The 23,741-nt window shown below is 38.3% G+C and overlaps 1 protein-coding gene across 1 annotated transcript; it reads right to left on the bottom strand.

Moving 5' to 3' along the window:
* Window positions 1–15,482: 15,482 nt before the first annotated feature.
* LOC149276014 (excitatory amino acid transporter 2-like) lies at window positions 15,483–23,520 on the bottom strand. The gene is made up of 9 exons (XM_089504027.1): window positions 23,391–23,520; window positions 22,457–22,609; window positions 21,979–22,229; window positions 20,808–20,991; window positions 19,264–19,390; window positions 17,112–17,345; window positions 16,192–16,386; window positions 15,959–16,093; window positions 15,483–15,747 (listed from the first exon to the last, which is right to left on the bottom strand). The coding sequence occupies exons 1-9, from the start codon at window positions 23,518–23,520 to the stop codon at window positions 15,483–15,485; spliced, it is 1,674 nt and encodes a 557-aa protein (XP_089360153.1).
* Window positions 23,521–23,741: the final 221 nt, after the last annotated feature.

Raw genomic sequence — 23,741 nt, forward strand, 5'->3', positions numbered from 1 at the left:
CACAGAGCCATCCTGTAATCCCGAGGAAACTCTCCTCGTATCAACAGACCCAGAAAATGATTGCTGTCCTTTGTATCAATGCAGTAAGTAAACATTAATAAAAAATCTTTTTTTAAAAAAAATCTAAGAAAAAAACCAAACAAGTTGTGTGCATCAATACCCAATATTTTATATATAAATTATATATATATATATATATTAAGTAAAAAAAAATTTATATATATGTATATATTTATTAAGTAAAATAAATAAAATAAAAGAAACAGAAAATGTAATTTTATATATGTGTCTAGAACGGAATCATGAAACGTTTTACATTATTTATTAATTAAACAACATAAACAATAAAACAAAATAAATACATTTTGACAAAAATGTTTTTTCTTTTGCAGTTCCACCACCGACTGCTTCCGTCGAGCCGCCATCAACAACGCCCCAGGTGAGCGCCGGCGGATGATATGAAGTGTGGTGCGTCGTAGCGTAATGCCTCGATCTTATGAACCGGGATTCATTGCTGTCAATATGTTTTCAGGATATATGCAAGGATGTGGTGTGCGAAGTCAATGAATGCCTTAAGGAAGGCGCCATCTCTAAGAAAGTACCAAGTGACGATCCCTGCTGTCCAAACTACATCTGCGGTAAGATAATAAAACGCTATTATTCAATGGCACGCATTGACTAAACAGCGCAAGAGAAGATCATCAACGTCCATGAGTGTAAACGCAAATTACTTGTATGGAAGTAGCGTTCAGGTAAATCAGATCCTGATGGGATCGGTCCCAATTACAACCATTAGACTACAGATCAGACCCATTCAGCCCGTCTAGTCGCCCATTTTCCTGATATAAGGACTCAGACCTTAATCAATCGCTGATCTCAGAAGCCATATGCCTATCCTATGCATGTTTAAATCCCCTCACTGTATTACCCTCTACAGCTTCTGCTGGAAGGCTATTCCACTTATCTACCACCCTCTCAGTAAAGCATATCAGCTCATCAGGTCAACGTATTCGTCCCTGAAAGGATCAGGCGTGTTAAAAATGGGAAGAATTGGCTAGAAATATTATTATTTAATATATTATTTTTGTTTTCTCACAGAATGCAGTCCATGCGCACCACCTCCCCCCTGCAATGGAAACACAGCAATCATGTCTATCGACCCCGAAACCCAGTGCTGTCCAGAATACGAGTGCCGTGAGTATTCACTTAAAGACCCCAAACACCTCATGGTTATACATACTTTAAGTACATATAATAGTCTTTGTCGAGGTTCGGAGGAGGGGGAGGGGTATATGTACTCAGCGATTCCCATTAATCGTTGATAAAATAACATAATTTCGATAAAAATAAACAAACCCCCCAAAAAGAAATAAATTAATTAAATTAGTGAAACAATACGTATATGAACACCCTTCCAGAAAATATATCATAGTCTTTTATTCTTCATTCGTGGTGCCAAGTTTGAAATGTGGCGTTGTCGCCATAGCGACCAATAGTCGTTCAGTCGGTTACCATGGTGATAAGATCCCTTTAAATGACCCAGTTCTTATTTAGCTGCAAGATTAAAACACTGACATCAATCTCTTTGCTTTAATATTTCAGCTCCAGAGACAACCGTAAGTATTTTTAATAAGTTTATTTCTCCTCATTTTTTTAATCAATCTATACATTTTTGTTCTTACGATAATATTCCAGAAAGTGTTTGTGTCCATTACTAATACTTTAGTAAAGATCTTCATTTTTAGTTCAAAGTCTAACTTAATTTATTTTTAAATGAATATAATTTATTTTCATTTAATTAATCATTAATTAATCATTCATATTGTTTGTGGAGTGTAATATATGCGTAATCATCAATAAGTACCTAAATAGAAATAAGGGATATGGAAATATTTTTTTTGCTTTAAACATAAATATTGTTATCAACACAATTTCCTGGATAGCAAAGTAATTAAAAAAAAAATAATAACTCTAGAGCCTAATCTGTTGTGTTTTTATTTATTAAATAATATAATTAATTCATATAAATAATTCATTTATTTAATTATAATATTTTTGTTTCTTCAGACAACTCCTACCACAACCCCTGAGGTACGTAAAACCAATGACCATTTTTACAAAATTACTTAGGCGATACAAAATATGCAGAATGGCCAAAAACTAATTCTTTTTGGCCCAAAATCCAAAGATTGTCTTCTGGTTGTTAAAGAAAAACGCCAAGGTAATCTTTCATAATTTGATGACAAATACTCATTTCAACTCATTTTGAGACGACCATGTTACCAAAAAAGCTCATTTTGAGACAAAAACCAAAAAAATATGTTTCTGTTACCTGGAGTAGCCACTAAAATACTGTATTTTATTATTTCGGGGGGAAATAGCAATATTTATTATATATATTTATATTTATTATTATAATATTACGTAATATTTTATTTATGTAATAGTGCAGGCCGGGTATAATTGTTTACTATAGCTCATCCCTAACGCTGTGCGTGTACATTACAGGACAAATGTAAGAATGTACTTTGCGACTCTATAAATTGTGAAAGGAAAGGAGCAACTGTCGTGGAAGTCCCATGGACTGATCCTTGCTGCCCACGTTACGAATGCAGTAAGTTCATGCATACAATATGAAGAACGTTAAACATCATGAGTGCCAACACCTCTCAGGTCACCTTTAACGTGGGCTAAATCTAAAGATTACACCCAGATTAACCACTTAAGGACAATGGGCTGTCCCTAAACCCATTGAAAACAATGCATTTTGAGCATGTACGGGCTTTGTCATTAAGGGGTTAAGTCTAGGATAAAACTGTGCCTAAATAATACTCGCAGACCTAAAATGCCCCAGGTACATTTGCTTACATTACAAATGTGGCACAGTCCAATAGCACAATGATATGGCAGCTTGCTATATATATGTTGGAGACCTTGAGTTCCTGTTGGGTCACATGGTGTTGGTGGTGACAATCTCCCCTTCGCCATTCGCTACTTTTCTTAAGTCTTCCTTCCCTTTCTTTTTCTTCTTCTCTACCGCCTTTGCTCTTCTCCTTTTCTTCTTTGGGTTAGCCATGACCCAGATTAACCAACAACATTGCATGCAGACGTAACCTGTTTGGTGTGTAATCCAATGTTTTCTGAGCATTCTATTTTTTGAGGTATACGTGTAGATGTATCACGCAATTTGGATGAACAATCCAATGTGTATTACTCTTGTGTATTACTACATACTGATGTATGCATATGGCTGCATCACATTTTGAAAATCCTCAATAAAAAGGTATCTTATAAAAAAAAATAACCTGCCGCCATTTTGTCTGTGTGATGGATTTCATTCAGTGAGTGGAAAGGGAATACGCTGTGGACTATTTCATCTTATGCTTTCCAAATATCAATTAATGAAATAAAAGAATGGTTATTTAGCACCTTATCATGGTCTGCAGAATAGTCTACTGATTGATGTGCGTTTTCCTTCAGGATGTGAGAAGGACTGCGAGCAACCACCAACTTGTGCCAATGGCAAAGACCCAGTCGGCATATTTAACGCTGCAACAAATTGCTGCCCCGAATATGAATGCCGTAAGTATCTTCTGTATAGGCTGTAAATATGAGTGGCGCATGTAACACCGCACACTGCTTCACTGAAGAGCATTAGAGAAGCCGTTCCAGAACAGATCCACCTTTCATCCATCACCTTCTATATCAAGCTGACAATATTTGTATAGCTATGATCAGGGCTGATCCAGAGCTTTAGCGGACCTAAGACAGAACATTTAGGGAAACTCTAGCTTGAGTGAAGGTAATAAAAGGAAAAATCACATGCAAACTTCTCGTACTTTCTTTTAGGGAGACCCAAGACCAATGAAGGTCCTAAGCACCTACTCAATCTTCTTAGCGTAGATAACTCTAGTTCCACTGAGCAATAATCACCAGTGAAGTCAATAAAAGTCTAAAACAGGGCATTGAATGAGTGATTAACACTATTTTTTTTTTATTGACAGCACCTGACGTGACCACGACTACTGTGTCCACCCTGACGCCACTGGTATGATCCTACTATGTAACTATAGAATGTATATAGTCAACTTTCAAACAGTGAATAGACTTCATAATACATGGGAAAACAACTAAAACAAAATATCTATACTAAATATAAAAGACAACAACGTGTCTACATTTTAATCGGAACAGACTGGTAAATATTGGGAGGTTATTAGGTTATAGGGATATCCAAGAATGATTGGTTTTAACTGTGTAGGGGTAGTTTAGGTAAATACGTACAGTATATAGTAGGAAGCTGGCTCCAATAGGGATGTTATGATAAAAGATGTTATTTTTAGTACTTGTATGGAAGAACATGGTATAGGGGAGAACATGTTTCATCTTATACTTATGTGCTGTCTGTGTATGTGTTTTAGGACATATGCAAGGGCATAGTGTGTGCCACGAAAACATGCGAAGAGCCAGATATTCTTGTGGCAATTGTGGGAAACAACCCTTGTTGCCTTGAGTATACATGTGGTGAGTAAAAATATAATATACCTTCCCAATTTCTTTAAACATATTAGAGTGCAGCGTGTCTATAAAAAAATGTACTAAGATCACGTCACATTCTTCTCAACAATTCGCTTTGGTCTTTTAGTCTGGATAATTACAAGAGGATTACACTAAACAACAACAATAATAATAATAAAATATTAAACACATCACAATAATTTTATAAAAAATTACACTAATGATTATTTCAGCATAGGGAGTTTTTATTTTTTAATTGCCTTGCATTTGTATTAATTTTATTATTTCGTTTTTGTTTTACAGTCCCCATAATCCAGACTACAGTAAGTTCCAATGCCTTAATTAATTATTTTTCTAGCAAATGACTGCTCAAATAAAACCCATAATTATGTTTTATTATTTCTTCTCATCATCATCCTGTTATTTTGATTTATTATTATTTATTTTTCATTTTTATTAAAATACACTAAATAATAATTATTAAAAAAGTAAGGACTACTACTACTACTAATAATAATAATGAGTTTCATTATGAGTTTTATATATATTTTTAAAAATATATTTTTTTATTTCTTTTGCAGACTACAACCCCTGTCCCCACTACTACTGTGGTATGTACTTTTTGATATTATAAATTAAAATACTTTGTCTAATAATAACCTTGATGATTAATAGGTTTTCATCTTGACTTTCCATTTTGGATACTCCTGCATTTTATCAATTGGCCTTAAGATCTTAATTCTTCAAATAAAAATCAAAAACATAGAGTATATTTTAAAAATTCTGTGTAACTTCACAACTTTAATTCTTGTTTTTTTCCCATTGTCAGCCATGTCAAAACGCTGAGTGTGCTCCAACACCTGTATGCTTCTCTGGAGATACACTCATGGTTAGATCTGACCCAGAAGATATATGCTGTCCCCTATATGAGTGTGGTGGGTATAGACAAATATGAGTGAATGATTGTATAATAAATATGTTATTCGGTGGTTACAATTTAGTTTTCTAATAGTTAAAAAATAAAGAATATTTTTTTCTGAATCATGTAACAAGACTAAAAATAACAAAACCAAAAAAAAATAAATCAGAATTTTCAGTATCCTAAAATGATTGCTTCATAAAAATATTCAGACTTTTTAAATCTGAATCAAGAAAATGTATATCAGATATATATTCAGGAAGCCGTTAAGTTTTGAAAATAGATAATATTTTTTACCATTTTTTTACCATTATAATTATAATAATAATTCGAAATTGTGTAATTAATTATCAAGTTTCCCAGCCAAGAGGTATCTTAAAAGGTATATTTAACTAGGAAATAAATCATTATTCGGGGAATAGAGTTTATATACCTTGCTTTTCCGCATCACCCCTGTCCAGCATTTTATGTTCCTTCATTTTATTTTTCTATTAATTATGTTGGTGGTACTGAACTGACACAAACAATTTTATTCGTTATTTACCTAGATTTTTGAAATGACATTTTATGAATCCCGATTATACAAAGGAACAGTTAGGCATCCACGGAAGGGAATCTTAAATATTATATATTTTATTTTTAGAATTTTGCAATTTTTAACAAACAAAATACTTAACATGTGCTCTTGTGCTTACTATCATAGTTCCTCCAGTAACAACCACAGTATTGCCCTCAACGACACCAAAGGTAAGCACAATTGATATCGTTAATGTATATTTTAGTATGTAAGCATGGCCGTCCTTCAAATACATGACATCTGGAATAAAAGACATATACTTTTTTTTAACAGGATGAATGTAAGGACATTGTGTGCAGCGTGGAAGACTGCTTCATGGAAGGATCTTTCCTAAAAGCTGTTGGTGGCAATGATCTTTGCTGTCCAGAATACACTTGTGGTAAGATCCTTTATTAGTGCCGGGCAAGTCAGACCGCTACTGAGGGTACTCGAATCAGGGGGACCCCAGTCACCCCAGAAACTGCCCCCCTATATGTGGAGGTTGGCCTTGCACCTGGCAGGGGTCCAAAGAAAGTCTCCACAAAGTGTACGGGACATGTCCAAGAGATCTTTGCCTGCTTCGGCCTAGTAAAAGACATGGTCTTGGACCGGCTCTTCTTGGCAAGACACCTCAGCGCCTCAGAGGCCCAAATGGGCGTAAGTAAATGCCGGCCAACATTTTCATCCATAGTCTGTCCTGGCTATGAACCTTTAATTCATGGCATAGTAATCATAGATCCTCATATGTCGGCATATTGAATTTTTTGTCATGAGAACAGCTTCCATGCTTGATCGCACAGATCAGATGTATTAGAATGGCGCATGTTGTATAAATACTGGACCTTCCTCCTGTTGTACGGTGTAGCACACACCTAATATTAACCAATCGATAGAAGTGCAAGCAACCATTCAGGTGAGAATTGGCTTTGCCAATAATACTTTTTAAAAATGCAATTTTTTTTCACAGAATGCAGCCCATGCTCCCCGGCTCCATACTGTAACGGAAACAAAGCAATCATTAGAATCGACCCTGAAACCCAGTGCTGCCCGACATACGAATGTCGTAAGTCTTCCCTTGTGATCATTTAGAGTCTTAAAACTTTCTTCTCAACATCAAATAAATATCCGTTTAAAATAATTTCAACAATAACCAATACGTCTTACTATTTCAGCTCCTGAACAGAAAATGGAGACAACGGTAGGTTATTCGGCTTTGGTATAACTGTTTTAAATAAATACATTTTAAATAAATAAATGTAGGCCAGGCATCTATAACAAAGTCAATTCTCCTTCTTTGCAGACTCCTTATCCAGTTGTTACAACCACTCAGGTATGTTTTAAACAGAACACAAGTCATACGCATTGTGTAGTTTGAAGGTGTTTTATTGCATTATCATCATTTTATCCCAACATCAACTTGTAGGTCGACTGTTCGCTTGTGACGTGCCACAAAGATGTAGAGTGCAGGCCCAACGAGATTGAGATTCATGAGTCCAACCCTGATGATCCATGCTGCCCCTTGTATAACTGTGGTAAGTGGAAAAAGTTATGACAATACAAACTTTCCCAACAGCCCTGGTTTTCATGGGCAGTGTAGATTCAGTCCCATTTTTGCAGAGAGTGAGGCTCATCGGCCTCTGATCTCTCCAGATTGAGCTAGGGAGGTGACAAATCAATGGAGGTTCCAGCACAGACATCCATTGCAGCTGCCATTTTGCCTCCTCAGGACACTAGCTTCTCAAGGTGGTCATTCAGATAAAGCGGACGGTGGCCATACCTTGGGCACCGTCCACTTCCGAGGCCAGCCTTACCTCCTCTTGCCACGCTCGCAATACTGGTGTCCCGATTTGGATGCCGATAATGTTGAAGGTTAAGCTATCACGGTTATACTTTTCACGATATTGTTAAGTTGAACTAAGACAGGGATATAACACAGCATCTGGCATATGCACACTTGAGATACTTAATGAGTAGGCTCCTAGAGCTATGTCGGGATTATATCCGAGGCACAAAAGCTAGTGGAAACCTGTCCCAGAATTCAAACTATCAAAAACTTCAAAAGGAGAACATTGGTGAGAAATAGACAAAAATAGAACAAAACTGGGTGCGATATGCGTGAAAATGGGGATGTGATTGAAGAAAGATAGGCAGACCTTAGAACAAAGATAGAGCCATAATTAATTGGAGCTACATTGAAATTTGGGGGTTTTATTTATAATTAATAACATATTGCTCTCATATTTTAGTACCTGGAACAACCCTGACTCCACCTGTTACAGTAAGTGGATATATAATAATATTTTTATTCTCTATCATGCAAAGCTGATATGCCATTTTATCCTCTCCTCTGAAAGTTTAGTTATTTGTAAACAACACAGAATTTTTAAGAAGCATTTTCAGTTTCGATGATAACAGCCAATCAGTACCTGTTGTTTGTGTCACATGACAATTAAGAGTTCCCAGCCAATATAGACATAAGGAATTTTTTTTACATGATTAGAGAATTCCTCCAGGGGAGGGGTAAGGGCATTTTCTTTTACTTATAAAATGTATAAAATTCAGCAGAAGATGTTGTGACCCTTAATTTTAACACATTTAAATATATTTTTTGTTTATTTTTTCTTAACAGACCACCACCACCATTATCAGCTCAACCAAGGTATGGGATGTCATTCATTGTGCCTGAGTTGTTTTAATGTTTTAAAAATTGTCGCTGTGTCTTGAACCTTTTTTCTGTCTACCCTCATTTCAGATTGTCTGTGAAAACAGGATCTGTGAGACAAAGAGCTGTAAGGACACCGAAAAACTGGTTGTAACCAACAATCCACTGGACCCCTGCTGCCCAATATACACATGCCGTAAGTTTGGAGACGACATAGAAGATGGTGGGGTTGGCTAGGAACCTGGGAGATGCATAATGGGAGATTATGTTCAATAACGATCATTTAAAAGGGGCTCCTAAATGCATATGATGGCTGGATTTGCCCCTTAATGCTACAGAGGTCACACTAACTTCTGGATTGACCCCTTAATGCTTGTCTTCTATATGTTAGACCAATGATAATAGCATCTTAGCATCAAAATTGCCCCATTGAAATTGGGGGGGTGATTGAATTTTGATTATTTCCTAGTCACAAATGGGAAAAAGGAGGTCTTACATCATTTATATTTCGATGTGATCTCTAGTGTTATCTAACGGAATCCTTTCTTTTCTAGAATGTGAATGTAAGACAATTCCGGCGTGCAGCAGAGACGAGAGATTGGTAGCAGTTCCTCAGTATAACCAGTGCTGCCCCAAATTGAAGTGTGGTATGTATCCTTGTTACATCAGCAGAACATTGATTTTGGGTTCTAAATGTTGGTGGACCAACATGATGTTTTTTTTACGTTTTCACTTATCATCTTTTTTTTCTTTTGTTGAAAGAGAGGAAACGAGATGAATGTAACCCAATCGCTACAGAGGTCACACTAACTTCTGGACAATGTAGTGCGTCGGTAAGAGTCGGCAGATTTCATCAATCAGAAATAATGATTTCATTTATGGTGATGGCTAATAACATTCTACCTCGACAGGGGGCATATAACAAATCTAAAGCGTTGCTTTATGGAGCGAGGGGCAGTTGCCCAGGGCACTGCTCATATTTCATATGTGGTCCACTGGTAGCAATTACACCTTAAAGCACCTCTTGTGCCTTGGCTGTGTTCTTGATTAGTTGGGTTGGACCCAGAATCTATGGATGAAGCCATGTTTCCCTGGGTGTCCGGGTCAGTTTCTTCTTTCTCCCTGCCCAAGTTCTCTCCCACCTCCCCTGATTCCTACCTAATGCAACCAACAACTGGTTAGTTTATTTAAATCCATACTCTCTCTGGGCCGCATCTTTTTTTTCCCACTATTTCTTGGATCTATGTATTTCTCAGTTATTCACTAAATTTTAACTACCATCAGCACTGTAAATGGTGGTACGTGATTCAAAATGTCTAATTACGACGTCTCTTTGCCTTGCCTTCAGGTGATACTGTCAGCATGTAGTGGCTACTGCCATTCTAAGACAGAATACGATGGTTTGTGGACTCCAGTCCCCCATTGTCGATGCTGTTCTGCAACAAAGACTCGCCTCAAGAACTTTGAACTCCCCTGCCCAGATGGTTCAGTTGCTCGTCTGACTGTATCGGAAGCCAAACAATGCGGGTGCAACCGATGCTCAGAGACCGATGAAATCAGCGGAAGCGGAAGCGAGGAGATTGGCAGCGGGTACCAACTGTGGTCCGCCATAGAAGGAAATAAACAAGATTAAACAGCAACGCTAATTCTGTTAAATATCTAGTAGTTCATCTTCTTTATAAACAAAATTGGGTCATTCCATGTAAGACTTTGTGACTGGTATATAGTTTTATTTTAGAAACCCCCATAAACATGTTTAGAACAGCCTTCCCCATTTAGTAACCATGGTAACTGATACGGCCTATGTGAATATACTGTTTGGTGTTCCATGTTCTTGAAACTCCGGTATAATGAAGGATTTTTATAAATGTTGTTATGAGCTCCATCTCATAGTACACTTTTTTGTCATTTTCTTTGGAAAGTGACTTTTTAATACTGTAAATAATGAATAAAAATTCATATATATAGTGTTTTAGCGCTAAATGCCTCATGATTGGTGATAAATATGACCCAATACCTTTTTTTTGGATAGATTAAACATAGGGCACCAAAAAGCAAATATTGTATAAGTATCTGGTTATATAATTGGCTGTTACATTTGTTTGGAATGCTGTGTAATAATTAGTAATGATTAAAGGTCACTGCTTTATAATTTTATGTCCTTTGTCTCCTTATTATTAGATTTTCACAATTATTATTTTTTTTTAATAACAACAATTATGGACCAAAGTAATTGTAAAACAGACTATTTACATATAAATACCTCAAATTACCCTAAATTATTTTAATAACTGGTTTTTATTAATTTAATTGAATTAAATATATGTAATTTAAATATTTTAAATAATATAGGTTTTGTAAAAGAAAAAAAATAATTGCAGATGCCAACAATTAAGTTGAATAAGGTCCTCGTAATGATTTTTAAAAAGAATTTGAAGGGCGGCGGATGGCAAATGACGTAAGTTTGGCCGACCACTATTATGAGAGGCTTTCGTGCTCACGTAGCGCGTGGCCAGTCATATCCGACATCTGATCTGCTGATTGGGTCAAAAAAATTAAAAAATAATATCTTATAATGCTAATGCGCGCGAATTAAAGTTTATGACGCATACCTGGGAACTCTCCGGGTTTGAGCGGGGCTTTGACACGCCCCCATTCCCTGCCCATTTAAATGGGGGTGTTTCCCGTAATTTCAGCGGGAACACCCACTGACGTCAGTGGGCAGTCCTTGCCACGTCCCGCAAAGGTAGGGTCCAGGTAGTCGGAGGCCAGAAGTTCCCAGGTATGTAAATAGTCATGGTGTGCATTAGCTTGGGGGGGGGAGTGAATATGATACAAATAATTTAATATGTGAAGGAATTCAAAATAAAATAATAATACTAAGCAGCTGGAGAACTGGAAGGACTTCGATGAAAGGAGGTCTTCAGCCGGAGGGTGGTGGATAAATTCTTCCTCCTTCCAAGGTCCTCTTAGTCTACATTTGCGTAGCTCTGGTTTATTTTTAATCAAATCCTATTTGCCATCTGTTTGCATTGTGCGCTACAAAAAACATTTAATATGATTTTTAAAAAAACTGTTCGGATGAATAACAATATATATATTTAAATTTTAAGGGTATCTTTTCGCACATTCTAACATAATGATGGGTGTTAAGCTTTCATAGTGAGAAACACAGAAGAGTAATAAAATGTTGAAATAATCCCCATCTACCTTTGATCTTCTGGCTCTTAAAGAACCTTTAGAACATTGGGATTTAAAAAGCAGATTACAGGTTGAACTGTATTTGATGCTTTAATCCACTCAGACAGATCAGTCTGCTCCATGCCTTCTGCAGGCCACCCTTTCCCATGATTAATGATATGACAACGGATTTATGAGCCTAAGCTCTTTTTTTTTTTCTCTTTCCTTAGGCAAATTTTGATTATTCTGGCATTTCCTCTTAAATCGGGTCTCTTTCTTAGTTGATAAATCCATTCTTGTTCATCCGTCAGCAGCTGGCTGCATTAAGATGTTGCACTGATAGAATCTAGGTCTAGAGCAAATGTGAGCATCATAAAGATTGAAGGACCTCATAAAGAAAGGCAGTAGGCAGACTGCTAAATTTAAAGGATAACCGTCACGGCTTTTATTGTATCTTAATTAATACCTTTTTTCATGTCTCGTTAATGATCAGAAAGATGCTTGGTCAGTAGACAAACCCTATGTACTGGCTCCCCCATTTATATATTGATGAAAAAAGCTGTGGACCTAAATGTTTTGGACTTCCACTGCAATTTGCCCCTTCTCCCTTTCTGTTTGCCCAAGAAGGAGCTGTTGTCCATTGACCCTGATCATTGGGGGATCAGTTTGAGTTCTCTTCTTCATAATTGAAGCTGCTGATAATACCATTACATGGCCCTTTGGGTTCCCTCCATATGGAGGAATAGACAGACCTCTGTTGATGGAGTTAATCCCCCTAAACATTTCAGGTGACACCTTTGGTCCAACTATCTTCTCCGTACAGCCACCCTTGTAATGTATTGGGGGGAAAAGCCAGGATATGACATGATATCATAATGCTCAGCTTCAATAGGTAGCAAAGTCATCCAAGATTGAGGTCTGTGAATCAAAACCAAGTTCCTTTGATCTCCCCAACCGGCCCGACACTTGGGAAGTATGGATTTCCAACAGTGTCAAGGAGACTGGTTAACCCTTCACTCTAATGATGGAGCTCCTTGTATTCTGTATTCCATTGTAAACAATTAAAACAACCACAATGTGAAAATACAAAACACTTTAATATCCTCTATGCGATACAAGTCATTTTAACATTCGCTATACATTAGACACAAATAGATAGAATAGAATATTTCTAGAACACTGAATACAACCATAAAGTAAAACGCACACGGTAATAATAAGAATATTTAAAAAATAAAATAATAATAATACAGTAATAATAGAATAAGATTGGGGATTTAGGATACATGATAGCAGAGACCTAATTAGGTCAGAGATCACATGCCGTGATGATGTCACATCTGCTTCCAGATGCAGAGACTAGCACAACGAGGCACATGGACATTGCCACCAGGCAGCTCAAGTGTTGCCCTCGTTTGCCCCGCGGACGTTACATCTCTGTGTAATAGTGCAAAAAACAAAGTAAGGAAAATCTCTTCGAGCGCCGGATGAGGAGAGATCCGGTATTGGGGGGCATTTGTGATTTGGTTGTTACCAGAAGCTTTTTTACGTGTATTTTATTTGCACATACAGCATCTAGAGTAAGAATTCACAAATGGAACGCTTGTTTTCAAAATTACCCAGATTTCAACATATGGCATAAACCATAAAGCAACCAATAGATCTATAAACCAGGACTGGCCAACAGAAACTCGCCATCTGTCATGGAACTATATCTCCCATGATGCTCAGCCAGCCATAGACTAGTTTCCCTGCCATCTGTCGTGGAACTATATCTCCCATGATGCTCAGCCAGCCATAGACTAGTTTCCCTGCCATCTGTCGTGGAACTATATCTCCCATGATGCTCAGCCAGCCATAGACTAGTTTCCTTTGATTCTGCTGGCCGAGGATCATTGCTGGCCTGGCGGTACTTTTAGTCTGGCGGCCGCCTGATGACCCCAGAGCCAACAACAGCTGGATATGTATGGCTGCATGTCACTTTTTTCTGCCTGTGTAGTCCGGGCATACCGGGGATGATGGGAATTGTAGTTCCTCAAGAGCTCCCTTAAATATGTACACCTGGAGATACGACGACACCCAAACATCACATACACTGACCTACAGAAAAGCTTGAAAAGCACGTCATGCTTTAAATAAAAATAATATATATAAATATATATATATATTTGTATAGAGTGTATAAAATATTGTTCGATCAGAGTAATAACGGCGGTGAAAGGAGGAGGTGGGATGGAGAAAACCTGTGATTGAGACTATTCCTAATAATCTGTTATAAATCATTCTTAGTAATAAAAGGGAATGGCGGCAAAATGCAAACATTTAAATACTCCTTATGTTGGTTATTCCTCCCCACTTTGGGAATGAAAGAAAGGGGAGCGGCTTCCTATGTCAACAATGTTGGGAGGGATGCTCGCTGAGCATGATGGGAGTATAGCCCAGAAAATGAAGTGCCATCAATGCTTTTTTAAGAAAAAAATAGGGATTTTAAACGGATAAATTCTAAAATATTAATGCACCTGCTTTAATATAATCGACTTAATCTAAATAAATTCTTAAAGCGGACCCGTCACCCAAAGTAGAAAAAAAATGTTAACATTGTCAAGAGATCAGAAGTAGGTTTTGAAGATAAAATACATTTACATTTCCTTTGTCTTCTCTTGAGAAGATTGTGCGTCCCAAAATGTAATTTATTTTCCCAAAACGCTAAGGTTTTTTTCAGGTAAAATAGACACTTTAAGCTTGTCCACCAAAGTGAGAGTTCCCTGCTGGTCTAAAGAGGATCGTCCACCATTTTTTTTATTTCTAGTATCAGATTAGAAATGAGTTTTCAAAATGTTTTGAAAAAAATCTAGTTTTTGCAGAATATGGGTGAATATTGGCCATTTCTATGAATTTTCGCTCTGTTATCTGAACCCAATCTAGTAGACAAACACCCCGACTCCTTATCATACTGCTTTATGGTAAGAATCTGGTTAGAATTGCTCAATTTCAATCCAATAGACAATGGGGCTGACTAAGGAGAGTTTGTAGAAGAATGACCTTCATCAGAGGAGGACTTCATTAGCAATACCATAAAGCATCAGCTCTGTGTGGTGTTTGGCATCAGAGCTTTCAATACATCTGATGTATTATATTGGGGGGGAAACAAGTTATTTTTGGCAAAGAAGCTGAACCTGCTACTGCCTCACTTCAGTAAAAAAAACTAAATGTAGTCACTGAGCTGAAGTGCCTCCTCAAACATTATGTAGATCTAACGGAGGAGAGAGGACTATGGGCATTAGTGTGGACACGTAGAATCATGGAAGGAAGGTTTAATGACAGTACTGCATCAAGAAAATGGGAAGAAAGGTTTAATGACAGTCCTGCATCAAGAAAATGGGACACGTCACTTTAACTTTAGAGGAACACCCAACGAAAATTAAAGCTTCTTTGTATGACTAGATGAATGACACTTTTGGAACACAATTCTAAAAGCATCATGCCCAGCCGAGCATCTCTAGTCCACTGATCTGTCCTAACGTTAATGAGAAGGGGCTGAGTAAATTGAGTCTGGCACCGGTAGATGCTGCTTGGGTCTGGAACATGGACAAACTGTAAAGTGCACAGAAGGACCAGCAGGTGGAGACACGCCGCTTCTAATCAAACTAAAGGGACAACGAGGGCTCTATGTCGACTTGATACTCATCGCTAGGTAGGGAGGCATAGCCTGAAAAGGGTGGGGTGCTAATGCCCTCTCTGATAGGTTTTTTGGGGACTTCGTGGTTCATCATACGCATTTTCACCATATCTGGCCCATCCTTAACATCATGCTTGGCGTCTATGGCTGCAAGTTCTGCTTTGGATAAGTGGTGGATGATTCCAGCTCCGAATGAATCACCCACTACATTGATAGATGTTCTCATGCGATCTCTAGGAAAATAAAAAAAATCCAACATTGTTATCACACTCCCGAAAACGGGTTCAAGTAAATCTATATGATGGAGCATGTCTTCCATGTATGTTCTCATCCATTTATTATGAATTGTTCGCAGTCATAAATTTTGGGTTATTATGACTATAAAAACAAATAAGTAGGTACCTGAGTATTTGGGTGTATGAAATGATACGGTGAAATACTTACAGCAACCAATCCACTGCTATCAACAGACTTATATCCTGCGTTGGGAGTCCCACAGCTGTTAAGATGAGTAACATTGTGACAAGGCCAGCACTGGGTATACTTGCTGCCCCAACACTGGCCAACGTGGCCGTCAGGCTACCAAAGAAGACAAGGTATGATGAACAAACTATAGAGAACCTTTTTTTTTTTTTAAAACTGCTGTTCTAGCCATATGATGTAAGGAGATAACGTACCTTACTGTGGCTATCTGACCAGCGTCCAGAGACACGTCATTCATCTGTGCAATAAAGATGGCGGCCACTGCCTCATACAGGGCCGTGCCATCCATGTTTATGGTGGCTCCGATAGGAAGAACAAAACGGGTAACACGCTTGTCTATTTTGAGGTTTTCTTCCAGACAGCGGAAAGTCACAGGGAGGGTTCCAGCACTGAAACATCAAACGGAGTATTACTATAAACATTGGTCATTGCTTTGTAGATATTATTTTGTTTCCCTTAAATACAATTTACGAAATAGAGTCTTTCTTGCATCTGATGAAGACCCAACTGACATGGTCAAAAATCTGGAATTTAGGGAATGGATTGCTAAGAAGACTAAAACTAGTGTCCGAAACAATGGAAATTGGGAGAGACCAAGCCAGTGGTGACCAACACAACTGGTTTGAAGCTCTTGGTGAAAATGATGGGCGTATCTGCTTGAGGTTTTAACTTGGTCGGCAGCTGGCAGTGGTTTGTTCCTCAATTTCTCTGGTGATTAATATGGATTAGTGGTCTGTTTAGTCACAGCTGCGGTTTGTGGTCACCTTGCCAATGTTATAGTTGGATTACATATTGTTCATACGCCACATCTCTTTCATATTACATGTTAATATGTTAATATATGTTATGTCATGTTGTTCTGGAAGGGATTAGTGATTTGAGGCTTTTGATGCTTTAAATTCTAGATTAAAAATCTAACAAACTGAATAATGAATAATGAACTAACAGTGTTTTGAAGATGAATCTTTCTTCTGATTAGTGGTCTATTTACCTTCGGCACTCACCTAGGCCTAATCCAGTGTAGCACCGCTTGCCACTCCCTCCACTCGACTGTCCTTACTTCTAGGCGTTGGGATATGATGTCATATTATACAGTATAAATCACAGAAATTACCTTGAAGCCGTCCCTAGAGCAGTGATCCAAGCCTGAAATATGCCGGCATAGAATGAGAAGGGATTTTTCTTTGTAATTGAGAAAAATATGAGCGGTAATATCATCCCTCCATGAATAACTAGGCCCACTATGACGGTGATCATGTACATTCCCAATTGTCTGGCCACTGTCTCGAGGTCCTTGATAGCTGCAATCTTTCCACAGATGAGAGATGCAATGCCCAGCGGCGAATACCTAAAATAAATAAATACAATATAGGTAAGACGACAACGTTAAAACAAATGTTCTTCAAATGATAATCTGGCCAAAGTTATCTCTAGAACAATATTTGTTCTAGAGATATAATAATATTTATTATTGCAGAATAAATAACGCGCCACTAATATGTTTTCCTCCTGGCTAAAAGTCTTGGAAAGCAGCTGGTAGTTTTGAAGTTACAGTCTGCTTTCTGTGCCCAGGGGTCACGGGCCACAAACTGTAATCCATCTGGTGACAGCAGTTTTAGAGATCTCTTGGATCTTAACTTGATCCCCTTTATTGATGTACCATGAATGCAAGTGAGCCCCACTGTGAAGAAGCGAGAGACATTTGCCTGCCGAGCAGCCCACAGAAACATAGAATTCGATGGCAGATAAGGACCATTTTGCCCGTCTACTTTGTCCATTGTTCCTGATGTAGAGGTTCGGACCTTAATCAGTCGTTGGTCTCGTCTTAGATTCAGGAGCCATGTGTCTATCCCAGGCATGTTTATATTCCCTCACTGTATTACCCTCTATGACTTCTGATGGAAGGCTGTTCCACTTATCTACCACCCTCTGCATAAAGTTCAATTTCCTTACATTAGATTCTATCGGCTGAGCCATCAACACACAATTCGAACTTAAAGCCAGCTGGGACACAGAATATGGTGCATCTTAATAAATAAATACACGGCTCCCCAAAAGTTCTTCTTCTATTTTAAAACAACTGACTTTTTCTAGATAATCAGTTGTGTGACTCCTGTCATGATCCTACCCAGGCTGCGGAGCTGCATATCTCACTCTTGTTTCAGTTTCCCTGTTTTGCTTGAATCCATTCCTGGATTTCCTTTTGCTCTGTTCTGATCTCCCATCCCTTGCTTCCGCTTCAGCTCTTTGCTTTTGCTTTGTATCCTTTATAAGGTGCGCCCCTCCCGTGTGTTCTGTTTGTCTCAGTCTGCAGTCTGTATGTCTCAGTGCTATGTGTTTGGTTTACATGTTTGGTTTGTTTCGTACCACTGTCAGCAGGGATTAGCGTTAGGACCCACCGTCATCGGAGTACTTTGGCGTAGTGGGGGCTAAGCATACTATGGCCATAAGATGTGACGGAATCTCCAATAGTTATCATACAGTCCTAGGCTAGTTTCTGTATTTATGTGTGTCAGTCTGTCCTGTATCCCCGGCAGCGGGGTGTCCTGTCTTGTTCCCTGTTGTGCCCTGTGTTATGTATATCTTGTCTGGTTATGTTTATTCCTTGTCTTGTTCACTGTTGTGCTCAGTAACATGTATATTTTGTCTGGTTATGTTTCGTGCTTGGTCTCCCTGTCCCTTGCTTGTTATGTGTCTGCTATATTTCTCTGCTTAGCTTCCATACTCCCAGCCTGCAGCATCCTGCATATGAGTCTTGTGTGATGTCTCATGCCTGTTCCAGGGTGCCTGCAGGATTTGAATTTGTTCTGGACTACATCCGCTGCTATATCAGGGCGCTGGTGTTTGGCTGCACAACCCTAGGTGCTCAACACCTGGGTGAGTGTGGTCGCCCTGCAACCAGGCCCTGTCCAAACTCCACTACTGCACTGTGACTCCTGCATACAATCTTCGGGCACGCTGGGTCCTTTCAGTCATCTGTTTGGACCCAGTCCGTGACAACTCCCTTGTTCCCAGTTCCCAGAGTTCAACATTCTTTGTGTCATTCCTGGTGAGACTGCGTAAACTGTCAATGTGACCTCATATGCATCCAGCTAATAAACAATTAGTAAGATATCTTCACAAGAAGTAGAGCTTGGTAACATCCTTCTGGACTTTGTCTCAGACAAAAAAACATGATGATCTGCTACATCCCTTAAAACCTATGATTTTTACACTAAAATGTGTAGGTAACAGTTCTTTTTTAAAGTTTTTTTCTTAATACTCACCACATTATGAAGCTGACCAATTTCATAATAATTTCATTAAGGATGTTAAAGAAATCGGCCATTAACTTGGCTTGGTCTCCCATCTTTCCCATTGAAATGCCGAATGCGATAAAGAAACCTATGAGGCCTTCGTAAAAGATTAAAACCAAGACACATTAGCACTGCCGTAAATGATTCAATATACGTAAACAGTCTGTTTGGAGGACGTATAAGGGATAAAACGGTCCTGTGATCAAACAAACATAAAACTCCAAATTATTTCAGTAAGGATTAGCTTAATTAAAAAATTAGCTGTTTTTGTTAATGCTCCACATAATGTAAGCACAGAGGAAACCAGATGGCCTAAGGTGGCAGGTTGGGGAGCGTCAATCCACCCTGCCAATACACCCAGGTGGGCCGCTACTCAATGGGCCGGTTACAAAGATAGATCTCTGATCTTCCCAACTGGCCTCCATAGACAAGGCCGGATTAATTGCTTTTTTCCTCTGCTTTTTGCCCCTTGCAATCTTTTGCCCTATCTCTTTTTTTCCACGTCCATTGCCAACATCTTTTCTTCCCATTTTCTATCTTCTTTCCCTTTATTCTTTTATCTCGCTTGTCTGCCTTTTACATTTTCCATCGTCTTTCTCACCCCCCTGCACATACATATACAGACATGCACACATATAACTTATGCAGCTCTAGACAAGCTACTTGGCTATGGTTGGTGTCTTCTTCATTTGGTGTTGATGACTACGTTCTATGTGTCTGAGACTCTGAAGAAGAAACAAGGTAGGCATTGGATACATTGTCATTGGAACAAAGACGAATCAGGGATGAATGAAGCTACGCAGAACATGGTCAAAAGTAGCTTTCGTAAATATATAGAAAGGAGGAACACCCTAAAAAGAATATAAATTCAAATTTTGGGGCTCTGCTGAAATTACCAATATGTACATTCACCCAGCAAATACTATTTACAAGGACCTATGTTAAGTATAGAATTGAGGATTCCATCAAACTATATGGCCTTATATTGCTTAACAATACATAATGGCGGACGAAGCAATATATATCCATATAGTGTGATGGAATCCCCAATATGTATGCTTCATATTGGTGCTTTTAAGTAGTATTTGCTTGGTGTGCATTGTCGAGCGTGGGTCTCCTACCATTTAATTATAGGCACTTGACTCCTGAGGGTACCTAATATAGCTTTCTAGCTGAATGCCTTGTAAGAGTCAACACAATCATAATGCAACTTGTGTTCTGGATGAGACAAACTGTTGTTTTAAGTAATCTGATATTCTAAGTATTTCTTCTTTCCAGGGTTCAAGGTTTAAAGATAATGACAATCACTAATAATCCAATTTTGTTGCTCATTATATGTATATCCTCTGTGGCATTCATCTCTAGCAGCTGGCGGACCTTTATTCCTAGCAAGCCTTACCTGCTGATCTCAATACCTATCTGTAGTACCGATGATTCTAGCTTCCAGTTTGAATTCTCCAACATATAATACATATACACACGCTCGCCAACGTTTTCTCTGCTACATCTCTTACCAAGTACATTCATGCCTCCCTTGAACTCCAGCGTCTTCTGCGTCACCATGGTGGGTCCAGAGCTTGCTTCACTAAGGCTGCTATTAGTCTGAGATGCATTGCTTGAAGAACTAGTGATATTCAGAGGTCTAATTAGATCAAGAGGTGACAGAGGAGCAGGAACTTTCTTGGAAACTGTATGTATCTGAAGCGACATTAGATAATATGTTTTATAAGTTCTAATACATAGCAGTGAACGCATTGCTAAAATGAACTCATCAAGTTAAGGACATACAAATATTTATATTTAATTTATCTACGGGTACCATCTTGTAAAATTATGCTTCAATATATTTGTTTGCTTCAAACTTTTTTTATGATTAAGGAATCTTGATTTTAAATATCTGTTTCGGGTCATGTTATTCAAAGTAAACAGATATATACGGAAGTCATGCATGTTGTATCAGTTCTTTTGACCCATATGGATAAACAATTAGTATAAATAATAGCGAATAAACAGTGCAGATGAAAGTTATTTCTTGGGATGTGCTTTAAAATGCATAGCATTTGTAAGAGTTGGTTTAAAAGAGACTTATACCATAGTAATAAGAAGACTCAGTAATGGTCAAACATGTAGATGGTCAATGCAGGCAGAAAGTAAAGGGAGAAACAGCCCAAGTAAGTTTAGAAAAAGTCAAACAGGAACTGTTAATCCCAACACTCTAGTACAACAAAAATGTTAATAATCGTTACTGTTTCTTATTTGGACAGTTTTTTTAAATCAAGTACTGGTTTTGTAAGGTTAGTCAACTGAGGCGCCCTTCACACACAAATCATTTTTCTATTATGGGGTGAAACCCTAACAGTAAAGTACCCCATTTCAGGTATCTTCAAGTTATCATAGACCTCTTTCTTAGCATTTCATTTTCATGTAATTTACCCTGGTAAACTTAATCCCCTAATTTTCTCATTGACACATCATAGTATTCTACCACTTCATGTAATATAAAGTTGAAACAATAAGGGAAAATAAGTTCTATCTCCCCTGTCAGGAGGCTATTGGATACTACGCAGGGAATTTTGGAGATGATCAGAATTGGACACCACTCCATCCATGAAAGTCTACCCTGAAGGTCTGGTAGGCAGTGTGGATTGCTGGAGTCTCCAGGGCAAAACAAGTTATTTAGCATACCTGTTGAAAACACGCTTGTACCAAATTTTCAGGAAATAGATTTCGGATAAGGTCCAGAAAGGCATCAATACTGGAAACTTCATCATTTCTGGTCGAGACAGAGACTTGCTTTTTTAGTTTGGGGTTCCCAGGGTGGATGGAGAGAACTAGAATGACTCCCAGCAAAGCAGCTAGGATTGTTGTTGACATGTAATAGACCATGGCGCGAGTGCCCATCCGTCCACTAGACTTAGCATCAAGACCAGCCAAACCTGTTAATAATATAAAGAATGAATCCTAACTGGTGGTAAGGATTTTTTATAGTAGTATTAATGTATATTCCATCCTTGGTACTTTCTTACGTCCTGCGTCACATGATGGGGTTGGTTCTAGTAAGTAGGCTGGGTCTGACAAAGGATGATGAGAATTTGAGTCCACCATTGTTGGAGTGGATTCTAAGCAGCCTAGCGGGAGATAGAAAGCCCATACCTCCTCTTACCTGATATTAAGCTGGAGATGATCAGAGGCAAGATCAGCATTTTCAGCATTCGCATGAGAATATCCCCCGGAAATGAAATCAATATCAAAACATTCCCGTCCAGCGGTGGAAGCAGACGGAGGAGACACCCAAACACAGAACCCAAAATCACACCTATAAGATACAGAAAAATAATAATCCGTAATCGCCACTCATATAGTATGATCTATGCTTCTCATTAAAAAAATAAACAATTTCTGGCATATTTCAAATATAAGTAAAATAAAACAAATCATAATTTTTTTTTTTAATGAGGATTCCGTTTTAATGAGGATTGCGTTTGACCTGGAGTCTCCAGGTGGGGCTTTGCTTCCCTGGGTCTCCGAGACGCTAATGAGTTTTCACTAGCCCCTGCCATCATGTCGTCATGAGCCAGCAGATGCCGGAAATTCATCTGGCTTGGGTTAATCCGTATTTAATGTAATGAAGAGAAGCAAAACTGGACATGGTAACAAGTAAGAATATGTCAAGAGGGGAATGTGGGGAGAAAATTGAATGCAAAAACAATTTTAATAAAGCTGGAGAGCCAAAGGGTCAGACAGAAGATGGCATAACTGTGATGGGATTAAAAGGGAGACAATGATGAAGATAACGAGACAGGGTTGTTAACCATCAGAGGCAGGGGCTACCTAAAGATATATAAAAGCAATATGGAAGAATGCAAAAATGAATAATCTTAACATATGGCATATAAGTAATGGCTATAGTGGGTTTGGGGGGGGGGGTTATGTGGTATTTTTTGCAGCGTATATCAAATCTGTATTGATAAAGTGAAAGTGTTAAAGTTAAATTGATGGACATCCGCTAATTTTTTTTCCATAGCGTTGAAAACCCACGATCAAATTGATGAGTTTCTTTATCTAATCAGACGAAATGGTGTCTTGGGTGATTTTACCTGCTATTGTGAGGATTAAGAGAAGGTTTCTTCTCAGCCAGTTACAGTGCTGGATCCAACATGGTTTAGGCAGCTCCTCCAGGCTCATATGATGCCCATCCGAAATCGGGACCTCAATGTGATTGGTCATCCTAGATTTCGAAGAGTCAAGGGCAACAGCCAATGATCACCCTGCAGAAGGGACAATTATGAACCAAAAAAATAACTGTGGGTAATGTTTACTGGGTATATTAACTACGGGGTATATTCATTAATTGTAGAACTGAAACGCGAGGATAGTTTTCCGTAATTTTAAGGTTAGTTGGCCCTGTCACGGTCAACTCTGGTCACAGGAGTTGACTATAAATAATT

Source organism: Sceloporus occidentalis, unplaced genomic scaffold (genome assembly GCF_023333645.1).
Source record: "Sceloporus occidentalis isolate IW3139 unplaced genomic scaffold, rSceOcc1.0.p SCAF_252, whole genome shotgun sequence".
In the NCBI taxonomy this organism is placed as follows: Eukaryota; Metazoa; Chordata; class Lepidosauria; order Squamata; family Phrynosomatidae; genus Sceloporus; species Sceloporus occidentalis.

Bases quoted from the DNA above. Each gene is read 5' to 3' on its own strand.
- LOC149276014 (XM_089504027.1), bottom strand. From the start codon at position 23,520: ATGACCAATCACATTGAGGTCCCGATTTCGGATGGGCATCATATGAGC. The intron at 20,992-21,978 runs GTATGCTAAATA...ATGTCGCTTCAG, and splicing joins TACAAGCGTGTTTTCAACAG to ATACATACAGTTTCCAAGAA. The intron at 17,346-19,263 runs GTGAGTATTAAG...TATTTATTTTAG, and splicing joins TTGGTCAGCTTCATAATGTG to GTATTCGCCGCTGGGCATTG.